A 24,066-nucleotide genomic window follows, 5' to 3' on the forward strand; every position below is an offset into this window, starting at 1 on the left:
ATTATTGCAAAATTAGTTGGTAGTTTTTCAAGATCATACTTTATTAATTACACGTTTACTATTCTACACTTCACATGCATGTTGAAATGAGTAATTTCTAAGTTAGTTTTTTGAAGTAAAACGTTTTTTAAAAAGTTACTATATATTTGGACACTAACTGAAGGACTTTTATCTACATACTTTGTCAACTTATCGTTACTCAAACGGAACTCAGAGGTGTTCCCCCTATCAGTTATTTTAACATTAGAACATCTGCTTGTTATATATACGCACATTAGACCTATGTTAATACTGTCTGTATTTAGTATTTACTACAATAACGTGTAGTGTTGGTGAGCATTGTGATAAGGATGTATCAATTAGTTTTATCATAGTAATATCTAGTGACAGAATTACAAAGGGTTTTGTTCAATACCTAGGTACATGTGAATTGAAATGCAATATTCTTTCTATCCATTTTTTGTCTGTGTTAGTCTTGGACTAAGATACCAATAAAACAGAAATAGTCTATAATCAACGCCTGTCCTAACAGTTACTGTTGGGTATGGTATTATACCTCTTAGGATGTTCCATTGTTGTGACAACTGCCGATATTTCAGTATAATGTACCTATGATACTCTGGCCCATTAAAATGAAAACAAATATTTGCAAATGCTTAAAAATTTACAATACCTATAAAAATCCCCAGACCTTAACCTTTTATCAACACATAAAGCTTATCGTAATGAATATTAATACCTAGATGTAAAAACCAGAGAATACGTATATATACTGCGCAAAAGTAAAAAAGTCCAGGAAGATAAGGTACATTTAAGCAGTAAATAACAATAGGCAATTGTTATAAATAATACACCAGTATATAAACAATGCAATATAAATTTAGCACACTACTATAGCTACTAGGGTGTTGCCTTATTAGTTTATAAAACAAATTGAGCTGTGATTTCCTATGGTATTAAAGGTAGATTACTCATATACACGACGTAGTTGTGGAAGTCACCGTGTGTATTTATAAATGTATTTACACAACCCATGCAGTAATTAGACCGTAGCAATATATCTATTTATATCACATGCTACATATTGAACAGTACTTTGGCAGGAAAACAGCATATTACGAAATGTTTATAGCAAGGAACAGATGGAATATAATTACCCATAACAGTTAAATGACATATTTGTTATTCATTATAGAATATGTCAATTCATGGAATTGTATTAACCTTACAGATATCGACTTTAGCCTGTGTAAACCGGTTACTTCTACAGAATATAAAGATAGGTAATTTCTAAAAATAGATGTTACGCTGACGAAACAAAATTATCTCCCTTTATCAGTGTTATGATTTCGGAAAGCGCCCGGACAAACATTCTGAGAATCCCTGAGATGGATGTATTCCCGACTAACGCCATATATGGAATTGTATTACTTAATGTGAGTATATATTTCACGCTATGAGATTTTGATGCTTGTTTTATCTTTTGAAAGCATGACATTTTTATTGACTTAAAATGCTTATAATTAGATATTAATACAGCCGTTCTAACCAAACCTAGCACATGATACAGGTAATCAGAGTACGTGTTAATATTAGCTCAGTATAAACATGAGTAACTATGACGCTGATTATTTCAATCCTGATGTATTTGTAGTGCCATTTAAAATATTTTCTTCAGTGAAGAAAATGATTCGAAAGTGCCAATTCCTATCAAATCGCTCAGTTTGCCGTTACCCTATATAAACTAATTATTCAACCAACCTATTCATTAGTCACGTTCTCCCACTAAATACCATACAAACACTAATTTATAACGACACCATCACAAACCTAGTGAATCCGCCTACCTACCCATATAAACAACGAGATACACTACCACACGAGACACAAACATAACTTAACACACGAACAACGAGATACACCAACACAAAACGAGACAAAAACATAACTTAACACACGAACAACGAGATACACCACCACAAGACGAGACACAAACATAACTTAACCCACGCACAACGAGATACACCAACACAAGACGAGACACAAACATGACTTAACACACGAACAACGAGATACACCAACACAAGACGAGACAGATGTACAACTTAACACACGAACAACGAGATACACCACCACCCGAGACACACACATAACTTGACACACGCACAACGAGATACACCAACACAAGACCAGACACATGTACAACTTAACACACGCACAACGAGATACACCAACACAAGACCAGACACATGTACAACTTAACACACGCACAACGAGATACACCAACACAAGACGAGACACATGTACAACTTAACACACGAACAACGAGATACACCAGAATTTGTTATTGAAAATCACACATGTGCTGTAAAGATAATCTAATTTGTTTGCTATCCAGTTTACACGTGGAGAAGACAGGAGACTGTCGTACTTCCAAGTTAATTTACTGCCAGCATTTAAACCAATGTTAGCCTCTTCTCTTATTGAGAAGATGATAGCGCGATATATGTAGAAATAAATAAAAATAATTTAACGTTAACTGATCAAAACCTATATAGATTTAGCTGTATCGTGTAGTTGAATGGTATTAACAAAAATGTACCATTCGGAAGGACAGACAAATATTTCTAGCTAAAATACACCCGAAACCAGCTGTTTCTCAAATACCAACCAATGACATTTCTAGCTAGAGGAAGACGAAATATAGCAACAGCATCGACAATGTCGTGGTCTGCCCACCTATTGCTCCCCCTTTCCTTTATACAAATATAATGACTGTCCTAGAGGGCGCTTTTATATCTAGGCGGCCAAGTGGCGGTGCTCAGTGTAGAACGTGAGGAATAATTTAGTCACGTGTTTGAGAAAACAATAAAGACAAAAAGTCAAATACCCTGCTATTAATGGGAACTGTGCAAAACAGTTGCTTTTCGGTCTGAACAAAATATGCCAAACATCTTAACCAACGTAAATTATACACATAATCACATAGACACACTATCATTTTCACCAAAAATATATATGTATGTTACATAGTTATGTTTAGATTATGAGAATGATGTCATGAGCATTAATAGCAACGTAATAATACCCGGATGTACCCGGATATATAAATTAATGTGGCCCAAGCAACCTGCTCCAGTTCTAAAACATCAAAGAAGACATATAAACCAGGCACCAGAGGAACATCATCAAAGTTAGATGTAAGTCATATCTTATTATATTTCTCTTAATTTTAACACATACTATCACTAAAACGAAGACATTATTAATTATAGTTATATTATCAGTCGAAAAAAGTTAAAATACTGTACAAGGTACTAATCGAAAGTTTTGAAATCATTTCTATTATAAGATGACCTTTACAACTTTATAGTATCGTTTCATTACTTTGTATGTTTTCATAATTTTAAAGTTATTATCAATAACATCCTCTAAGTACGAAAAAAAATGTGATCACTTGAAGTGTTGCAGCCGGCGTATTTATTGTCTAAGTTTTATCATTTACATACCCGAAGGACAAACACACTCTGCTTAATGTATCATGATGTATATTTCCAAGTAGAATAGCTACAATAAATGGTTATCAGAATTTAGTAGAAGCTTAGATGTTGTGTAGGAGAGAAATCAGAAATACCAGTGATATTGTGTGTGAAACGGTTGTCATTAAATTATAAAAATGATTATTATCAAAGCCGCGACCAATTTATTAGATTCTGGGATAAGGAATCTTTCTTAACCTTTTCGGGGGAAAAAAGAGATTTAAAAAACAAGTTAACAATAATTGACATTAATTGTAATAATACATATAGATGGTTAAAATGAAATAAACTACCATGTCGATGCCAACAATCAGGTTATATTTTCAGGTTCTATAGGCCTTTTTGGAAAACATCATGATTAAGAACAAAATAAGTGTAAGCGCTCATTTGAACATACTGTTACAGTAATAGGTCTAGCAATGGAAGTAAAGCTTTTTTGATTTCAGGTGTATTGACATTTTGCTACTACAACTAAATTTGCTTACTACACACAATTTTCTATTTTAAAACCTCGCGTTCTTAATATATCTGTGCATGAGCATAGCATACATTAATATATTGATTAACATGTAATATATCGGCAGGACGCAAAGAAAACGCGTTCTGCACATCAAACACCGCCAAATATATGAACGTTGAAACGTTACATCATGTTCCATTATCTCTAAAATTGGAAGAAATAAAGTCATTTGTAATGTAGCAATGAGCTTCAGAATTCCATGGGCAACGTTTCATGGCATCAGATTAAAACAAAAATCAAAAGGAGGCTCACGTGTAAATATCAAAACATACAGCTGAAGAATAAGATAAGATACGATTGCATTGGTTGAAGATCATAACGTCCTACATTGATGAAATTAAATTGAAGACAAGTGCAAGTTAAAACAACAATTAGTCTGCTGAATAGAATATAATACTATTTTATCGGACGATATGTTCATTTTAATGAGATACATTGCATTTATTTCTATGCTTATTAATTAAAGTAGCTGCTTAAGGTAAGAATTGTTCTACTTGAATACCTACTGAAATTCATCTTAAACGAATGGCACAAAGTATACTGACGTCAAAAATCATTCAACGTTAAATAACCCTGTTACTTAGGAAATGCACACATTAAATTTAAAACTGGGGTAAAATGACGTAATATATCAAACGTGTACCGTAATAATCACCAAATATGCCGAAACCTTATTATGCAAGGTCGCACAGATTGGTAAGAAAATATGACATCGACCAAAAAAACAAAAACAAATCATTACATTTGGAGTTTGGGAAGGTTTAACATCTCCGACAATGCTTCAGGCACCAATGGCGGTATCGGCAGTCATAGCAATGAAAGCGTTCTGAAGCAACATACCTGATTTAGGTAATAGATATACAAAAAATATGTAATAGTAAAAAGTCAGACACATTGAAGCGAAATAAGATGAAAATGAAGAAAGGAAGAATCTATTATAAAAAGAAAAGGGAAAGCATGTTGCTGAAACTTATGACCATTTTGTCCATTTAGGACTCATCTGTGTTACTAAAGGTTAACCATTTACATGTTTAACATCGTATGGCATTGCCACTATATAACCCTACTAAATTCATATCATAATTGTTAGGTTGGATACCGCTGACGCTCCCTGGTCGACGGCTGTTCTATTCTTTGAAAAAAGCATACACGATACATACACTATTTGAGCTAAATGCTGAATAATAATAGGTGTAAATAGTTTTATTATGAGATGAACAGGTTCCAAAAATGGTTAATATAAGTATTGAACTGCTTTCAGTTGGCATTCATAGACAAAATTCAATGAAGCGCGCTAGTGCTTCATGTTGAATTTGCCTTTGTCCAGTTGACATCCATATTGCCTATGAATGCCAACTGAAAACAGTTCAATGCTTAAATAAATCCATGTCAATGTGTTCCGTGTGTGGAAAATATCAAAATGAAATGTGCCTATAAAACTCCAGTAGATATACTTATATGCATTCAATAGTATACACACTTCTATTCCTAGAACATCAACAATGAGTCGAACATGGCAGTCATTTGTTTCCAAACGACGAAATCCTTCAAAGCGTGGAAAGGAATCGGCGTTGACATTCTGGGTTGTGGACCACACTTGGCAGTCAGGACTATTTGATCAGTTCGAAAAAGTCTGCAATACTGTGTTACAAGTAAAACCTACCAGGGTATCTCCCCCTGAGATGGTTTCTTATTGTCAGACAAACCCAATGCGTATCAGCCGTTCGGAATACCCTCTTGTAACTAGGAATGTCGTTGGAGACGGCAACTGTTTTTTTCGGTGTATAAGTTACCTGCTGTGTGGTTCCGAGGAGCTACACATGGCTGTAAGGAACTGGGTTGTGTGCAATATATCTTCGCGGGATGTCGGGATGTCAGTAGCTCGCTATGTCCACAGTACCAGAATGGACAGAAAAGGAGTATGGGCAACTGACCACGAAATTATCGCCACAGCAAACATTCTAAATACTGATATCTTTGTGTTCTCTAAGTATGCAAGCGACTGGAAATGGATGGAATTCAGATGTAAGCGAAGAAGACGACGACGAAATATCCCAAAAAGGTCAATATTTTTGTATCACTATCGGCAGTGTCATTTTAAGATAGTATTTTCTGTAAGACATGTCGGACAGTAAAGTCGAACACTTGTGAAAGTCAGACAGAATGGTTCGGTAGGTAGTGACACCGTGGCGACTTGTCCGCATGTACTTTCTATATCTGTGATATACTTTTGTTACCATTATAAACAATATGATACAGATGGTATCGGATATTATTTACGGAAGTAGCGATCCAAGTGACAGTCTGAAATATAGAAATTTAACAATATCTTCGTTTTAACGTCACAAAAGTGTAAGAATTAAGATATTAAATGTTACCTGCATAATACTGCTACCTATGTAGGACCCGTTATTTAATTTGTTGGTCTCGAAAAAAACCTCAAAGTTTCAGTCAAAATTATAAAATTATTACATCGTCACATATATGACTTTTTATCAGAGAGCTCAGACATTCTGATAGGTTGGTAAATACTTGTAAAAAATGTAAAATGTTCAACAAAAGAAAGAAACATTTTCATATGACACGCTTCTTCTGTTTTTGATATATTTAAGGTAACAAATAATAATGCATATCTTCCTCTACCCATCTTCTAATGATTCTGTATTGGAAAGTGTTATTGCATGAACTGTTAATTGATGGAAATTAAACTTTCAAAATAGTATTCAAGTATTTTGTTTTACAAACCGAAATAGGAATCAGTGTCGACTTCTGCCAATGTGGTGTCAATCCTGATACCGGGACAAAAAACGATAGGTAGCTATATATTATTAAAATAATTACTCTGTGTTACAAACAATAGGGGACATCTTCAATACTTGTTATCATTAAAGCACTAGTTTCAGAAACACCTAACCACATAGCAAACACATCACCCAACGTTTGACCTTACACTCAAACCATGACCAACTATTACATTGATTGATACAGTACTATTACATTAATTAAAACAGTACTATTACATTGATTGATACAGTACTGTTACATTGATTGATACAGTACTATTACATTGATTGATACAGTACTATTACATTGACTGATACAGTACTATTACATTGACTGATACAGTACTATTACATTGATTGATACAGTACTATTACATTGATTGATACAGTAATATTACATTGATTGACAAAGTAATATTACATTGATTAAAACAGTAATATTACATTGTTTAATACAGTACTATTACACTGATTAACAATTAGTATTACACTGATTAATACAGTACTATTACATTTATTAATACAGTACTATTACATTGATTAACAATTAGTAGTACACTGATTAATACAGTACTATTACATTGATTAAAAATTAGTATTACACTGATTAATACAGGACTANATATTACATTGATTGACAAAGTACTATTACATTGATTAACACAGTACTATTACATTGATTAACACAGTACTATTACATTGATTGACAAAGTACTATTACATTGATTAACACAGAACTATTACATTGATTGATACAGTACTATTACATTGATTGACAAAGTAATATTACATTGATTGATACAGTACTATTACATTTATTAACACAGTACTGTTACATTGACTGATACAGTACTATTACATTGATTGATACAGTACGATTACATTGATTGATACAGTACTATTACATTGATTGACAAAGTAATATTACATTGACTAAAACAGTACTATTACATTGATTGATACAGTACTATTACATTGATTAACACAGTACTGTTACATTGATTAACACAGTACTATTACATTGATTAACACAGGACTGTTACATTGATTGACAAAGTAATATTACATTGATTAAAACAGTACTATTACATTGATTGATACAGTACTATTACATTGATTAACACAGTACTGTTACATTGACTGATACAGTACTATTACATTGATTAATACAGTACTATTACATTGATTAACACAGTACTATTACATTGATTGACAAAGTAATATTACATTGATTAAAACAGTACTATTACATTGATTAAAACAGTAATATTACATTGATTAACACAGTACTGTTACATTGATTGACAAAGTAATATTACATTGATTTAAACAGTACTATTACATTGATTGATACAGTACTATTACATTGATAGATACAGTACTATTACATTGATTAACACAGTACTGTTACATTGATTAACACAGTACTATTACATTGATTGACAAAGTACTATTACATTGATTTAAACAGTACTATTACATTGATTAACACAGTACTGTTACATTGATTGACAAAGTAATATTACATTGATTAATACAGTACTATTACATTGATTGATACAGTACCATTACATTGATTGATACAGTACTATTACATTGATTGATACAGTACTATTACATTGATTAACACAGTACTATTACATTGATTAACACAGTAATATTACATTGTTTAATACAGTACTATTACACTGATTAACAATTAGTATTACACTGATTAATACAGTACTATTACATTTATTAATACAGTACTATTACATTGATTAACAATTAGTAGTACACTGATTAATACAGTACTATTACATTGATTAAAAATGAGTATTACACTGATTAATACAGGACTGTTATATTGATTATTGATTAAAACTGTATTATTACATTTATTTATACAGAACTATTACACCAATTAATACAGTACTGAAATAGTAAATCAATGTTAATTTGAATAAACAATTGCTTTCTTACTGAGTACATGTAGTCATTGGAACATTAAGTAATACATCACTATTGCATTAAGTAAGTAATACATACATGTAAGTATTGAACAAGTACATGTTATACACTACTTTACATTAGGCAGGTAATGAATATTTGCTATATTAAAAAAGAATAAGTCACTGTTATATTAAGTGAAGCAACACTGCCTCGTTATTTCAGCAAAACTGTATAGGTAACACACCTCTGTTACATTGAGTAAATGATAAATCAATGTTACTTAAACTTAGATTTAAATCAATGTGACCCTAGGTCAGTTATATATAACTGTGACACTAGGTCAGGAAAGGTCAGTAATACATAACTGTGACCCTAGGTCAGTAAAGGTCAGTAATACATAACTGTGACACTAGGTCAGTAATACATAACTGTGACACTAGGTCAGTAATACATAACTGTGATACTAGGTCAGTAATACATAACGGTGACTCTAGGTCAGTAATAGATAACGGTGACACTAGGTCAGTAATACATAACTGTGACACTAGGTCAGTAATACATAACTGTGACACTAGGTCAGTAATACATAACTGTGACACTAGGTCAGTAATACATAACTGTGACACTAGGTCAGTAATACATAACTGTGACACTAGGTCAGTAATACATAACTGTGACACTAGGTCAGTAATACATAACTGTGACACTAGGTCAGTAATACATAACTGTGACACTAGGTCAGTAATACATAACTGTGACACTAGGTCAGTAATACATAACTGTGACACTAGGTCAGTAATACATAACTGTGACACTAGGTCAGTAATACATAACTGTGACACTAGGTCAGTAATACATAACTGTGACACTAGGTCAGTAATACATAACTGTGACACTAGGTCAGTAATACATAACTGTGACACTAGGTCAGTAATACATAACTGTGACACTAGGTCAGTAATACATAACTGTGACACTAGGTCAGTAATACATAACTGTGACACTAGGTCAGTAATACATAACTGTGACACTAGGTCAGTAATACATAACTGTGACACTAGGTCAGTAATACATAACTGTGACACTAGGTCAGTAATACATAACTGTGACACTAGGTCAGTAATACATAACTGTGACACTAGGTCAGTAATACATAACTGTGACACTAGGTCAGTAATACATAACTGTGACACTAGGTCAGTAATACATAACTGTGACACTAGGTCAGTAATACATAACTGTGACACTAGGTCAGTAAAGTTCAGTAATGCATAACTGTGACTCTATATCAGTAATACATAACTGTGACACTAGGTCAGTAATCCATAACTGTGACCCTAGGTCAGTAAAGGTCAGTAATACTTAACTGTGACACTAGGTCAGTTATACATAACTGTGATTCTAGTCAGTAAAACATAACTGTGAAACTAGGTCAGTAAAACATAACTGTGACACTAGGTCAGTAAAGTTCAGTAATGCATAACTGTGACTCTATATCAGTAATACATAACTGTGACACTACGTCAGTAATACATAACTGTGACACTAGCTCAGTAATACATTACTGGGACACTAGGTCAGTAATACATAACTGTGATCCTAGGTCAGTAAAGGTCAGTAATACATAACTGTGATACTAGGTCAGTAATACATAACGGTGACACTAGGCCAGTAAAGGTCAGTAATACATAACTGTGATACTAGGTCAGTAAAACATTACTGTGACACTGAGTCAGTAATACATAACTGTGACACTACGTCAGTAATACATAACTGTGACACTACGTCAGTAATACATAACTGTGACACTACGTCAGTAATACATAACTGTGACACTAGGTCAGTAATACATAACTGTGACACTAGGTCAGTAAGACATAACTGTGACACTAGGTCAGTAATACATAACGGTGACACTAGGTCAGTAAAGGTCAGTAATACATAACTGTGACACTAGGTCAGTTATACATAACTGTGATTCTAGGCAGTAAAACATAACTGTGAAACTAGGTCAGTAATACATAACTGTGACACTAGGTCAGTAATACATATCGGTGACACTAGGTCAGTAAAGGTCAGTAATGCATAACTGTGACACTAGGTCAGTTATACATAACTGTGATTCTAGGCAGTAAAACATAACTGTGAAACTAGGTCAGTAATACATAACTGTGACACTAGGGCATATATACATAACTGTGACACTAGGTCAGTAATACCTAACGGTGACTCTATGTCAGTAATACCTAACTGTGACACTAGGTCAGTTATACATAACTGTGATACTAGATCAGTAAAACATAACTGTGAATTTAGTAAAAATATTTAATAAAATCCTACAGTGATGTTTATTTAAATCAGAGATGCAGTACTGTTATAATGAGTAACGCATTACTACTTTTGAGTTAAGGGGTCTCAGAGACTTTCTAACGGCCTGACGTCACCAGATAATGTCGTGATATCGGCACTAAACCGGAAGTCATCAGTGTCACGGCCGTGTTGTTGGACACGTGTCATACAGTCACATCAGTATATGTAATGGTACAATACAACAACACAATAATCAGTAGGCAACAGTATCAGACAATATGTAAGGTTGTTCATACACTCCGACAGTTCGACCTTCTTCATTTATTAATGTTTTGCTAGAACTTTATATTTGAAAATGATTCAAATGACATGGCAATACGTCTTAACAAACAATTAAACAAAGTACAATAAAGCATTAGGTACAAACCAAACAAAAATACAGAACCGACACACATTTGAGTGAGCACTTACTTTACCAATTCAAAATAGACATGAGTGTGTTTTCCAGTTTTGGCCCCGTGTTTCACATCTATCAGTTCCTGTCTGATACACAAACATATTCTTTTTAATGTGAGATCATATACTACGAGAAAAAACCTAATGAAGCCTTTATTTGGTCATATATCAAAAAGTTAGTTTCCGTTTATAGGTTTTATTCCAAAGATTTTCCTCGCATGCAAACTAACAATAATTGAGTTTTGTTTAGCGGAGTTAATGAGATGACATAAAATTGGGCTTTTCAAATCGCAATACTTACAATTTCGTGTATAGAAAACGAATAGGTTCTGTATTAGGATGAGAAACGGAATGCAGAATTGGTTCTGTAGTTTATTCATGTAATTGCATAGTTGCCGGAGGCTAGCTGACCTTCACATTACATTAAATAAGTATACAGTGTATTATCATTAAAAAACCCATTATAAACTGGAACCAACTGTTAACAAATGTACCGAGCAAAACAGTTGTTTACTTTTCAATTTGCACAGCCGAATGGTTATTTATCAAGAGTGTCTAATGTGTTGACATCTTGTTATAAAACATATATAACTCAAATGACTTTGTCTAGATTGAACCTGCTTCAAGCCTTAACATTAGTAGCCAAAAAAGACACCGTTACAAAGGGTTCATATCTGAAAGACTTCAGCCTACATTAAACAAATACAGGATTAGTCATCACGACTGATTTCAAACGTTCAAGTTCTCGCTTATAACTCTACTCATATGTCTAAGATAGTTTGATTTCATAGGATTTTTAACGCTTTTCCCTAGGAACTGTTTAACACCACCAGTTTTTGTCACGAAGAGGTCATAATGTCTTTCAGCATCAACTCTGAGCTCCTATTTGCTCTGCTACTTGTTTGGATACCCGTTGTCCGCCCTTTTGTTGCCGACTTATGATGTCTTTGTTTCGTTGTCACTTCTGTTGTTGTTACTGTTCTGGCCTTGTCCTGATGTACAATGTAGTTGACGATACGGTGATTTATTTTACGTATTGCATAATCGATGCTTATGAAAATGTTTTGTGAATGCTTACAGGTTTAACTGATAGACACGTCCACAAGGTCGCGCTAGGATCATGAGGATGCAATAATTCTGGAGGCTTCTTTGGTTTCTATGGAAACTGGGAGAATGACACATATAATCAAACGGCTTACATTCCAGTCCTGACTGATACACCGCAGGTAAGCACCAAAGTTTTACAGGAGAATAATGGACGGAAAGCAATAATTTGACGTATTAAGGACTTGAATAACATTATAAATATTTATGATGTAATGCAACACAGTACGTGGGCACCCCAAAGTGCGTTAAGAATATTACATTTTGAATGCTTGTATTTATATTAAGAAACTAAAATTAAGATTACCTTTTTTCTGTAATAATTCTAATGGTCCAGGTTATATTTAAAAAAAAAAAGATCAAATGACAGAAAATATCTTTCATGGTGTTGCATTTAGCTACGATTAGTCAAATCAATAAAAACAAAATTCGTCAATATTTCAATTCGATGTCACTGCATGATTGGTCCCAGATTGCCATAACAACAAACAATTTCTGATTAAAAACAAACAACAACAAAAATACACGTGATAATAATTTGACAAGTGGAGCAGTTAGTTTGCTATTTTCCCCTGTAACAGGATATACCACATCACATTGATATTTTCCCTGTAACAGGATATACCACATCACATTGATATTTCCCCTGTAACAGGATATACCACATCACATTCAGCAACAGACATCGCCTTAGAGCAATAGACAAATAGTTAACAAACTTGCTATGAAGCTTTCACATACTGCGTTACTTTTGTATTTTATCTGTGTCCTTTGTTAATTATTATATTTTCGAGAAAATCTACTAAAATTGTCTAAATTGTTACAAGAGCAATGTCAATTTTGATTTTGTTCATTTAAATTCTTGATAAGATAAGTCTAGTAGGTGGTAAACCCGCGGTTTAGACATATTCTTTACCCCCTGGTGGTATTTCCATATCCCTTTAACCTACATATGATATGATTTATTATGTACATACGGGCAAAATAGACTTTAGATATGCAAATTCAAGAAGGTGACGAATTATACATTTGCTATATAATGTAAATTAAGGAAATAATGCGTTAACTAATTTTGCATACACCTTTCATATTCATAGACAAAAAATATCTTTATATGCTTTTCAAACTTAGTTATACAATTGCATATGGTTTTATTATTTCTTGATATTTTTCATATATCAAGAGTAAAATCCCGAGAAAATATTCCCTCCCTGCAGGTTTTGTAATAAAAAGTAAGATATGGAAAAAAACGTTCATTAGTCGTTTTTTTAACAATCTTTTGCATTAAATCTGGGACAAAAACGTGAAATATTGACATCGGAAATAAATAGCATTGATTATTGTATCAATATTTAAATTATCATTTTACAGAGGATTCAACGCTTAGAATATGAAAAACACGTCTAAAATCCGAGTTGTCATTGCTTGTCGATGAAACAAGGGGAGTTACAGTGCCATCAGGATGAGTGTGGCTCGGGTATTTCTACAGGAGAGTTACAGTGCCATCAGGATGAGTGTGGCTCGGGTATTTCTACAGGAGAGTTACAGTGCCATCAGGATGAGTGTGGCTCGGGTATTTCTACAGGAGAGTTACAGTGCCATCAGGATGAGTGTGGCTCGGGTATTTCTACAGGAGAGTTACAGTGCCATCAGGATGAGTGTGGCTCGGGTATTTCTACAGGAGAGTTACAGTGCCATCAGGATGAGTGTGGCTCGGGTATTTCTACAGGAGAGTTACAGTGCCATCAGGATGAGTGTGGCTCGGGTATTTCTACAGGAGAGTTACAGTGCCATCAGGATGAGTGTGGCTCGGGTATTTCTACAGGAGAGTTACAGTGCCATCAGGATGAGTGTGGCTCGGGTATTTCTACAGGAGAGTTACAGTGCCATCTGGATGAGTGTGGCTCGGGTATTTCTACAGGAGAGTTACAGTTATTCCAACAAGAGTTCGGAGTACGTATCATTGACAAAAGGTCCATTAGACCATCCAGCGAAGTAAATGGACAGGCTGACGGACACTACAAGGTCAGTGAAGCTGCTGTAAAACGAGAAATTTTCTCTGAGATAAATTGAAATAAGATTTTTTTTTTGTGAAGGGGGAATAGCAGAATAATCAGATAAATGGACGGGAGGATGAACAACGTTTCTATGTTTAATGTTTTATAGACGTCGAAGGGGACGTGTGTCAGACCTCAAACAGGACTTTTAAATACCTATATACACGTATATATTGTAATGTTTAGCTGAAGACAGCCATTGGTGAAGGTACTGATTTTCTGCGTAAAGTAAAAATACAGTTATATGAAATCGGGAAGATATCTTTGTGAAATCGTCAATGTTTAAAAGAAGATGATTAGAACACCGAGTCTTCATCACAGGGATGTGGCACGGATCTGCATTAATACACATAGTTTAGGACCGTGTGCTTGAGGGTTTTTTCTACGTTTAATCTGTACTTAAAATACTTACAAAGTGTAAACATACTATAAAACTATATATAACAGCACCCAATTGTATCTGTTAAAGATTTAATCTATTTAATACAGTGTGCTTTAGTTGCATCTTCTATAATGAACCCATTTAAAGGATTTCTGTTCAGTAAAAGCTATATTTCGATATATTATATTAATTTATTTTATACTTTATTAAATATACATTAGTTATACTATATTCATTTAATTTATGTTTTATTTATATATTTAGACCCTTTTTAAAGAGATCTATCCACATATTTCCTGAACTTATTATTAACTCCAAGATGTTTGTGCTGATCTATTATTTTATTGAGATTGAAGTACAATTAAACTAAACGGGAGTTGTAGTAAGATACTCTCATGATTTAAGATTTGTCGGGGTGGAAAGGCAGTAGCCAGTCTTTAGACCATTTATCAAATATTCCTGTAAGTTTGCATTCACTACATACACAATGATGTCTAGTGTTTGTTAGGAGTATATCAATTCGTTTTAGTATGATCCGATACATAGTGACTTAAGTCCAGTGGGTTTTGCAAAATGATCTAGGTATATTTAAATAATTAATTATATCTGTGAAAAGAACGAAATATTTCTTTTGTTTTCTATTTTTTTCATTGTCAGTCCTAGGAATTCAAAACATATAAACAAAGACCCGAGAAAAAACCCAAAAATGCTAAGAACTGATTTCTACATTATCTTTGGATTCCTGATTGATATATTAATATATCGTTGTAAAAACGGGACAAGACAATACTGCACAAATTTATGTTAGTCCCGGAAGACAATCAAGCACTTATATGATAATCATAATTACAATTGTAATACCAGAACACTCGCTACTATACCGTAGTCTGACATAGCTAATCGATAACACCCATATATAAACAGTGTGTAGTGTGGTTTTCTTTTGTATCACAGGTAGGTCACACATACACATAACGTAGTGTATACACCTCACTTAACGTAGTAAGATATCTATTTATAGAGTCATACTTGTAGTTATATATTGATACCGGCTTTAACCGGTTTAAACCGGTTACTCGAGTGGAACTTATCTGATACCGACTTTAACCGGTCTAAACCGGTCGCGGTAATGGAACCTCTTGAATCAGTAATTTCTAAAAATAGATATATGCTGACAAAACAAAATTACCTCCCTTTATTTTAGTATTTTATAGTTAATCTTGGTCAGTGAGATGATTTCAGAAAACGTCCGGTCAAATTTTCTGTGACTCTTTACGTTGGATGTATTTTGGACTTACCACATATACAGAATTGTATTAATGAATGTAAGTATAAAATCCACTTAATTAAAAATATATTGTTTGGTGTTTTTGGTATTATTTTTGAAAGTTAGAGATATGTATTGACTGCTAATGTTTTCGCTAATGTTAGTTATACTATTGATATCGATATCAGAAATAGAAACCACATCAAATCCGAGGAATAATACTGGCTATGAGGGCATATGGCAGTCACCTCGTAATGTCATCGTTCTATTCGTTCTATTTAAAGTCCCCCCCCCCCCCCCCCCCCCCANCCCCGATAAATCATAATAATTCAATGATCAACCGATCGACTGACAAATGATCCTAGCACAATAGCATCGTTGTCGTCTGCCAACAGATCGTCTCACTCCTCATTTTATATTGATTGTCGACTATGAAGATGTTGCTTTATATATACCGTGAGGAGTATTTTACCTATGGAGTGATAAACAAGCGAAAGCGGTAAATCAAATAGCCCGTTGTCAAGGACAACTGTAGAATATATTTACTTTTTTATTTGCAGAAAATACCATATCAATACCAAGTTGAATGCACATCATCATACATGTATAGACAAATTATCATAATCACTGATGAAACCCGATTGTAATCGGAATAATAAATTCATATGACATGAGCAACTCTGCTACAGTCTAATATATATCAAAGCCTATATAAAAACCGTGTACCAGAGGATTCCCTTCAAAATTTTACGTAAGTCATTTGATTTTCCACTTACTTTCGATTTAAATACATATTGCTACTAGTGCTATAGAGAGTATTTGTTATATTTACAAGATCAAAAGAAACGTTGCCATTCTGCATCAAATGCTTACTGAACTTACTTAAGGTTAGTAAGTAAACTTTCAATTCTGAAATAGCAAGAAGTCGATTGCAACTATATCCAAAATATGGTAATCTTATAAGTAAATGCATTTTTCTTTGTATTGTTTGATTACATTGTATGTCTTGATTTGACCTTCAGTATTTCAGCCGATATCTCCATGTTTTGTTGTATTACATGTATCAAAAGCAGTGAACATGTTTTCTTTTTCTTTTTCCAACCATTTTGAAAGAACTCGTTAAACTCATGATATTGTGATTTAGAATGAAATTCATCATTTTGAAATGAAAGGAAAAATTCTAACAAGAAAATCCAGTAAGTGCGATAATCAAAGTTAATTTACACTATGTCCCAGACATTCTGTTTTTACACTATTTCCCAGACATTCTGTTTTTTACGTTCCTTATTGAATAAATGTATCTTACTGTTCAATTACAAGTGAAGTAGCTTCAATTGACATCATATCGTTGACAATAGTAATTTGAAGTAGGAACGAGCTCAATAAGAGATTGTGAAGGTGAAAAATCAGAAATGATAGAAATGTTATTACAGCTATGAGGAATACAGTAGAAACTTCAATAGAATATATATTTTATCTTTCACAAACAATTAAAGAGGAAACAGGAAAACATGACATAAGACAGATAAATTTAATTAACGTGAGGACTTCCATGTCGCAAGATGTAAACAGAAGCACGGTTCTATTCAGGCTGTAATTCGGAAAACATACTTTACCATATTTGTAAACGTTCATTTGAATATAACGTAACAGGCATTAATCTAAAATAAACAAATGTCATTAAATATGTAGTTGCACGAGTGCTAAAAAGTGCTTACTATACACAATTTTCTATTTTTAAACCTTACGTTATCTATGTCGCATGAACAGAGTATTCATTAACATATTGCTGACTATGTAAAATATCGGTATGACGTAAAGAACACGTGTTCTGCTCGTCACAAACCGCCAAATATATGAATGTTGAAACGCTGTATAACATTTCACTTTTCCTAAATACAATTTTATGTAGCCAGATTACAATATTGTTGTAAACAACAGAAACAAGATGTCCACCGGGAACATTAAGAGTATGTCATGGCTTCAGATTATAAGAAGAAAAAAACAACTTGAAGCCCTCGTCTTTGCCATGCGAATGTTAACGCTATGGCACTACTACAATGATACTTTCAAATACTCATAAAACTTGATTAAAAAGCTAACAAACAAATCTGCAACATCGAATGAAATAGTATCGATTAAACTATGTCAAGCCTGACTTATATACATTGATAAAGTATGAGAATCTATGTCAATGCTTTGTTTTGGTTTTGTGTTAAACGAGTTCCCGTTGTCGTTGATCTGTATCGGGTTTTGTCTTTGCGTTGTTGTAAATACATTAGTTCATTTTTCTTGTAACTCGATGCTTCATATTTTGTTTTGTTATAATTTCAGATTTAACAATGGCAGAACCATTAACAAATAATCCTGACGATTATGAAGATGCCAAAATGCATGAGGCTGCTTTGGTTGCTATGGAAACGGGGAACATGACGCCAATAATCAAACAGGAGTTACGGTGTTTAATACAGTCTAGACGTTTGGCAGAAGGCAAATCTGAATTGTACGTCGATTTCGTACCTCCGGTGATGACAGAGGTAGGCGCGATGTTTTATTAAAAGAAATGGGATGAAAGGTTGTGATACGACCTATAATACTAAGGATTGTACAACATGTTTTTTTTTGTTTTTTTTTGTTGTTTTTTTTTGTATTCGTTCCTGAAAAAGATTAAAGAAACTTTTTTTTTCATGTGACGGACACGACTTTTTTCTGGAAAAGGTCGAGTTTCCTATAATTACCATTTTGGTTAGGTGACAAATTCTATCAGAAACCATTCGACTGATTTTATGTTAATTATACCATGGCTATGCATGCAATTTTTGCTTTTGCCCGAACGATTCCTTGGTTAATTTGTACATTATCAGTATGAATTCATATCATGGTTTTAAAATGTACGATGATCTGCATTGAACATGTTTTATGCAGAAAATTGTAAGTTATAATGTGACTGTTTGATACTTTGTATTATAAAATAATGTGTACGTAACAAAATTCTGATGGAGAATACCTTGTTTTTATGATATCTATTTGTTATATTATTTACTTGTTTAACAGCTTACACCAGAAGAACTCTTAAAGAAAGAAAACAGACGGGAACAAAACAGAATAGCGTCCAGAAAATTCCGGAGAAAGCAGGCATTCTCGATAAATAAATTCAAGAAGGTGACGAATATAAAATTCAACGTTAAATGCATGTGTTATTTATTTTTTGCACACATACTCTATGATTAATATACGAACACATGAAATTGATATGTTTAAACTAATTGCTCATTTGTATATAATTGCATCCATTTTTTTATGTCATTTTCATTCAAGATTAAAATACCGAAAGCATATTTTCCTGGAATGTAATCTGAATGAGTAAATAATATTTTTTTTAGTAATATATTGAATCTGAATAAAAAAAAGTTGAAATAATGGAACCGAAAAGTAGTGTTTATTATTATTATTTTTTTTTTTTTTTTAGAGAATTCAACGCTTGAAATCTGAAAACACAAGACTATCATCAGAGTTGTCATCACTTGTCGAGGAAACAAACTCTTTACAAGGAAAGCTGCAGTCTGATCTGGAGGAGTGTGGCTGTGCCATTTCTACAGTAGCGTCTGACCCACAAAGTGCTGGAGTATATATCATAAGTAAAAGGGCCGTATAGCCGTTAAACCAAGCAAATGGACTGACAGACATATGATATATAAACTGAGTCAATGGAGCCTGGTATGTATACTGAGTCAATGGAGCCTGATATATATACTGAGTCAATGGAGCCTGATATACATACTGAGTCAATGGAGCCTGGTATATATACTGAGTCAATGGAGCCTGATATATATACTGAGTCAATGGAGCCTGATATATATACTGAGTCAATGGAGCCTGNATGTTATATGTTTTACATGCGAAATAAAATAAAATACAGTATAGTTTGTTTGAATATCTCTTTTTGTAACGCCTATGTTTACAGAAGGGTGTTTAAGATACTGAAGCTTTAAGGTGGGTCATGGTAACTGTCACGGAAATCATGATTGTAATAGTGATTTAACTATCAAAACAAGGAAAACACCACTATCGTCATAAAGCGTATAGCACTTCTTAGTGTTACGACGCTCCCGTTGGTCAATACAGTTATTGTAATCTAAGGAAAGCGAATCGACGATATTCCTGAAGGTGAAACTGAAAACAACGAAAAGAATAACCGCCTCATATACTGAAGGTACTTGCAACTAATGTGGGGTTATTACAACTAATGTGTGGTTATTACAACTAATATATGGTTATTACAACTAATGTGTGGTTATTACAACTATATGTGTGGTTGGTACAACTAATGAGTGGTTATAACAACTATATGTGTTGTTATTACAACTAATGTGTGATTATTACAACTAATGCATAGTTATTACAACTAATGTATGGTTATTACAACTAATGTATGGTTATTACAACTAATGTGTGGTTATTACAACTAATGTATGGTTATTACAACTAATGTGGGGTTATTACAACTAATGTGGGGTTATTATAACTATATGTGTGGTTATTACAACTAATGTGTGGTTATTACGAAAGTTGTATGCATTATCAATTAGTTTGATTGTAATCTTACAAAATTGTACTGCAATGTAGCATTCACTCGTCCTCATGCCATCACGTCTTCTATCTATCGTTTGATGATATTAACAGATGGACCTGCCTGTAATAATTTAGTATCGAGTGAGGAATATCGATGATAATCTAGATACATAGGCCTCATCATATTTTTAAAATGTAAACTTGTTTGACTTGCCTATCAACACATGAACGTTTTAAACAGGTGCTTGCTTACTTAGTAATCCTAATTGTTATTGTATTGTTAGCCTGACATAATGTCATTAATACGGTACAGCGCTTGCCAAATATTTTGTTGTTTTTGTATTAATAAACCGTTACATACATAATGAAAATGGAAAATTTGGTACTCGACGAAGGAAACAATGGAGAGCATGATACATTGTAGGCCCTGGTTTCATGTGATCCATACATTAATCATATGCTTATTATGAAACGATACCATGTGACAATATCTAACATTCTAATTTGTTTCCGTTGGGGTGATATCATGAGACAATCTAGTCAGAGGTTTAAGTGCCCTATTGAGGGGTCGTCGTCATTTTTTTAGCGTCATTCCGTTTCACAATTAAACACTTTTCTGGAAAATCACGTTCATCGTCACGTGCAGGTTATGCTTGTTGCATCCATTTTATATATCAAACAAAAAAAGAAGACATGTTTTAATATACCAAATACACTTTTGTGAATATAATGATATAAATCCAGCTGGAAGTAGATTACAGAAAGAAGAATGACTACAGTGTACCTAGGCTACTATTACAATGATCAGCTTCAGTATTTAATTGTATGGCAAACTACTTACACTACAAATGGTTTTACCGAACATTGTTGTTTCAAATAATAATATAATAATCCAACAATGAACAAAACAGAGACCATGTACATTATATCTATAATGCATCGGAGAAAGTATACTTTTCTATGTTAGAATCAATTTCATCTTGAACAAAAAGACATCATCAGCATCTTATTAGCTTAATTTAACTGTTAGGTCTGAAAAGGCATTATATCAAACCCAACTATGGCAGATAGTAGTATTTGCTATGGTAGTGTCGGTCATGATAGTGTGGGCCATGTTAGTGTTGGGCGATCACAGTGTAGACGATAGTAGTGTAGGCGATGGTAGTGTAGGCGATGGTAGTGCTGGGCGATGGTAGTACTGGGCGATCACAGTGTAGGCGAGAGTAGTGTAGGCGATGGTAGTGTAGGCGATGGTAGTGCTGGGCGATGGTAGTACTGGGCGATCACAGTGTAGGCGATAGTAGTGTAGGCGATGGTAGTGTAGGCGATGGTAGTGCTGGGCGATGGTAGTACTGGGCGATCACAGTGTAGGCGAGAGTAGTGTAGGCGATGGTAGTGTAGGCGATGGTAGTACTGGGCGATCACAGTGTGAGCGATAGTAGTGTAGGCGATGGTAGTGCTGGACGATGGTAGTGCTGGGCGATGGTAGTACTGGGCGACCACAGTATAGGCGAGAGTAGTGTAGGCGATGGTAGTGTAGGCGATGGTAGTGCTGGGCGATGGTAGTACTGGGCGATCACAGTGTGAGCGATAGTAGTGTAGGCGATGGTAGTGCTGGACGATGGTAGTGCTGGGCGATGGTAGTACTGGGCGATCACAGTGTAGGCGATAGTAGTGTAGGCGATGGTAGTGCTGGGCGATGGTAGTGTAGGCGATAGGAGTGTAGGCGATGGGAGTACTGGGCGATCACAGTGTAGGCGATAGTAGTGTAGGCGATGGTAGTGTGGACCAAGACAGTGTAGGCGATGGTACTGTGGGCCAAGACAGTGTAGGCGATGATAGAGTGTGCTATGGTAATGTGGGCCATGGTTGTGTTTGGCGATGGTAGTATGTGCTATGGTAGTGTGAGTCATGGTATTGTTGGGAGATGGTAGTGTGAGCGATGGCACTTTTGTATGTCATTGGTTCCTGTTGTTGGTTTCGTATTGACTTTGATTTTGAATTTTGTAATAAATGATTGGCTACCAGCTTCCAATCAGGTGCTAAATTCTGTACATTACTGTAATTGTTGCAATACGTTTTATATGATACAGCACGTAAATTACACTTATTTTAAACGTTGTCGATGTGACCTAGTTACATATAATGTTATGGACATTCCAAAAGTCTGGATAATTTAAAAGTATTCGAATACAACTTGAAATACATTGCTGTGGCTACTGGTGTCCGACCTCCAAATATAGGCATTGATAGTGGTTATTTTGAGGCAGCCTTTAACGTACTGCTTATAATGGTATAAACAGAATATGTCTTTGTAGTCGGGTGTCGTTCCTCTGTAGTCTTCAAATGACAAGTATCAGCCTAGTAATTGGTCAGGTTGGTTTACCTGACACCAATCAAATAGCTAGCCGCGTGCCTTCAAATTTGATTTGACATATTCCAGGGGTGTAGAGATCGAAAGTGACCGTAACCTCTGGATATCGAGGATGGAGCAGCCTCATACTAACTGCTTATAATGGCATATACAGAATATGTTTCTATGTAAAATGAGATACATTAAAAAGAAACAAAGCAATGCTCTTTAGATTTGTAATTTTTCCAAATGACTAGAAATGATTCAACACATGACCTGTCTGCTACGCTATAGATGCGTAGCATTAGTCATGTCAGGAAGCCTAAAATCACTAGTACTTGTAACAAGGGTTGTTTATATGGTAACTACTTAACATAAGGCTAATTTAAGGTTTGATTAAGCCTTATATTTCTATGTGTATAGTTTATTTTTGAGCGCTAAAGATGTTCGCTATCAGCTTTATCACAGGGAGATCAACTGACACCGAAGAAAGTCATCGATGAACGTATTTTCTAACGATTTTCTAACGATTCAATTTCTTGTTTTGCCATAATAAAATATTTAAATTATGACTTGGTTAGGAACGAAAATGCTTCTGAGGACTTGAATGGATGAATCATAAAGAGAGTTGCATATTTATTACAGACATTAAAACGAGGGTCACATATGTTATTACAGACATTGAAACGAAGGTCACATATGTTATAACAGACATTGAAACGAGGATCACATATGTTATTACAGACATTGAAACGAAGGTCACATATGTTATAACAGACATTGAAACGAGG

At 34.1% G+C, this 24,066-nt stretch overlaps 3 protein-coding genes across 3 annotated transcripts; all 3 read left to right on the plus strand.

Annotated features, from left to right (window-relative positions):
- The first annotated feature begins 1,089 nt into the window (after positions 1-1,089).
- On the plus strand, positions 1,090-12,747 carry LOC110454632. Its single transcript, XM_021504251.1, has 3 exons — positions 1,090-1,436; positions 5,552-6,121; positions 12,621-12,747. Exons 1-3 carry the CDS (start codon positions 1,393-1,395, stop codon positions 12,628-12,630), a joined length of 624 nt encoding a protein of 207 aa, XP_021359926.1. The 5' UTR covers positions 1,090-1,392; the 3' UTR covers positions 12,631-12,747.
- Positions 12,748-14,106: 1,359 nt separating this feature from the next.
- LOC110454653 lies at positions 14,107-14,643 on the plus strand. The gene has a single exon (XM_021504288.1). It carries the CDS (start codon positions 14,107-14,109, stop codon positions 14,641-14,643), a length of 537 nt encoding a protein of 178 aa, XP_021359963.1.
- A 4,049-nt stretch (positions 14,644-18,692) lies between these two features.
- Positions 18,693-20,005, plus strand: LOC110454654 (cyclic AMP-dependent transcription factor ATF-3-like). Its single transcript, XM_021504289.1, has 3 exons — positions 18,693-18,887; positions 19,405-19,512; positions 19,820-20,005. The coding sequence occupies exons 1-3, from the start codon at positions 18,693-18,695 to the stop codon at positions 20,003-20,005; spliced, it is 489 nt and encodes a 162-aa protein (XP_021359964.1).
- Positions 20,006-24,066: the final 4,061 nt, after the last annotated feature.

The sequence above is a fragment of the Mizuhopecten yessoensis genome, unplaced genomic scaffold, assembly GCF_002113885.1.
Source record: "Mizuhopecten yessoensis strain PY_sf001 unplaced genomic scaffold, ASM211388v2 scaffold7987, whole genome shotgun sequence".
NCBI classification, from domain to species: Eukaryota; Metazoa; Mollusca; class Bivalvia; order Pectinida; family Pectinidae; genus Mizuhopecten; species Mizuhopecten yessoensis.

Excerpts from the sequence above, each read along its gene's own strand:
- LOC110454632 (XM_021504251.1), top strand. The coding sequence starts at position 1,393 with ATGTATTCCCGACTAACGCCATATATGGAATTGTATTACTTAAT. Across the intron at positions 1,437-5,551 it reads ATGGAATTGTATTACTTAAT|AACATCAACAATGAGTCGAA; the intron begins GTGAGTATATAT and ends TTCTATTCCTAG.
- LOC110454654 (XM_021504289.1), top strand. The coding sequence starts at position 18,693 with ATGGCAGAACCATTAACAAATAATCCTGACGATTATGAAGATGCCAAA. Across the intron at positions 18,888-19,404 it reads TACCTCCGGTGATGACAGAG|CTTACACCAGAAGAACTCTT; the intron begins GTAGGCGCGATG and ends CTTGTTTAACAG. Across the intron at positions 19,513-19,819 it reads CGATAAATAAATTCAAGAAG|AGAATTCAACGCTTGAAATC; the intron begins GTGACGAATATA and ends TTTTTTTTTTAG.
- LOC110454653 (XM_021504288.1), top strand. The coding sequence starts at position 14,107 with ATGAGTGTGGCTCGGGTATTTCTACAGGAGAGTTACAGTGCCATCAGG.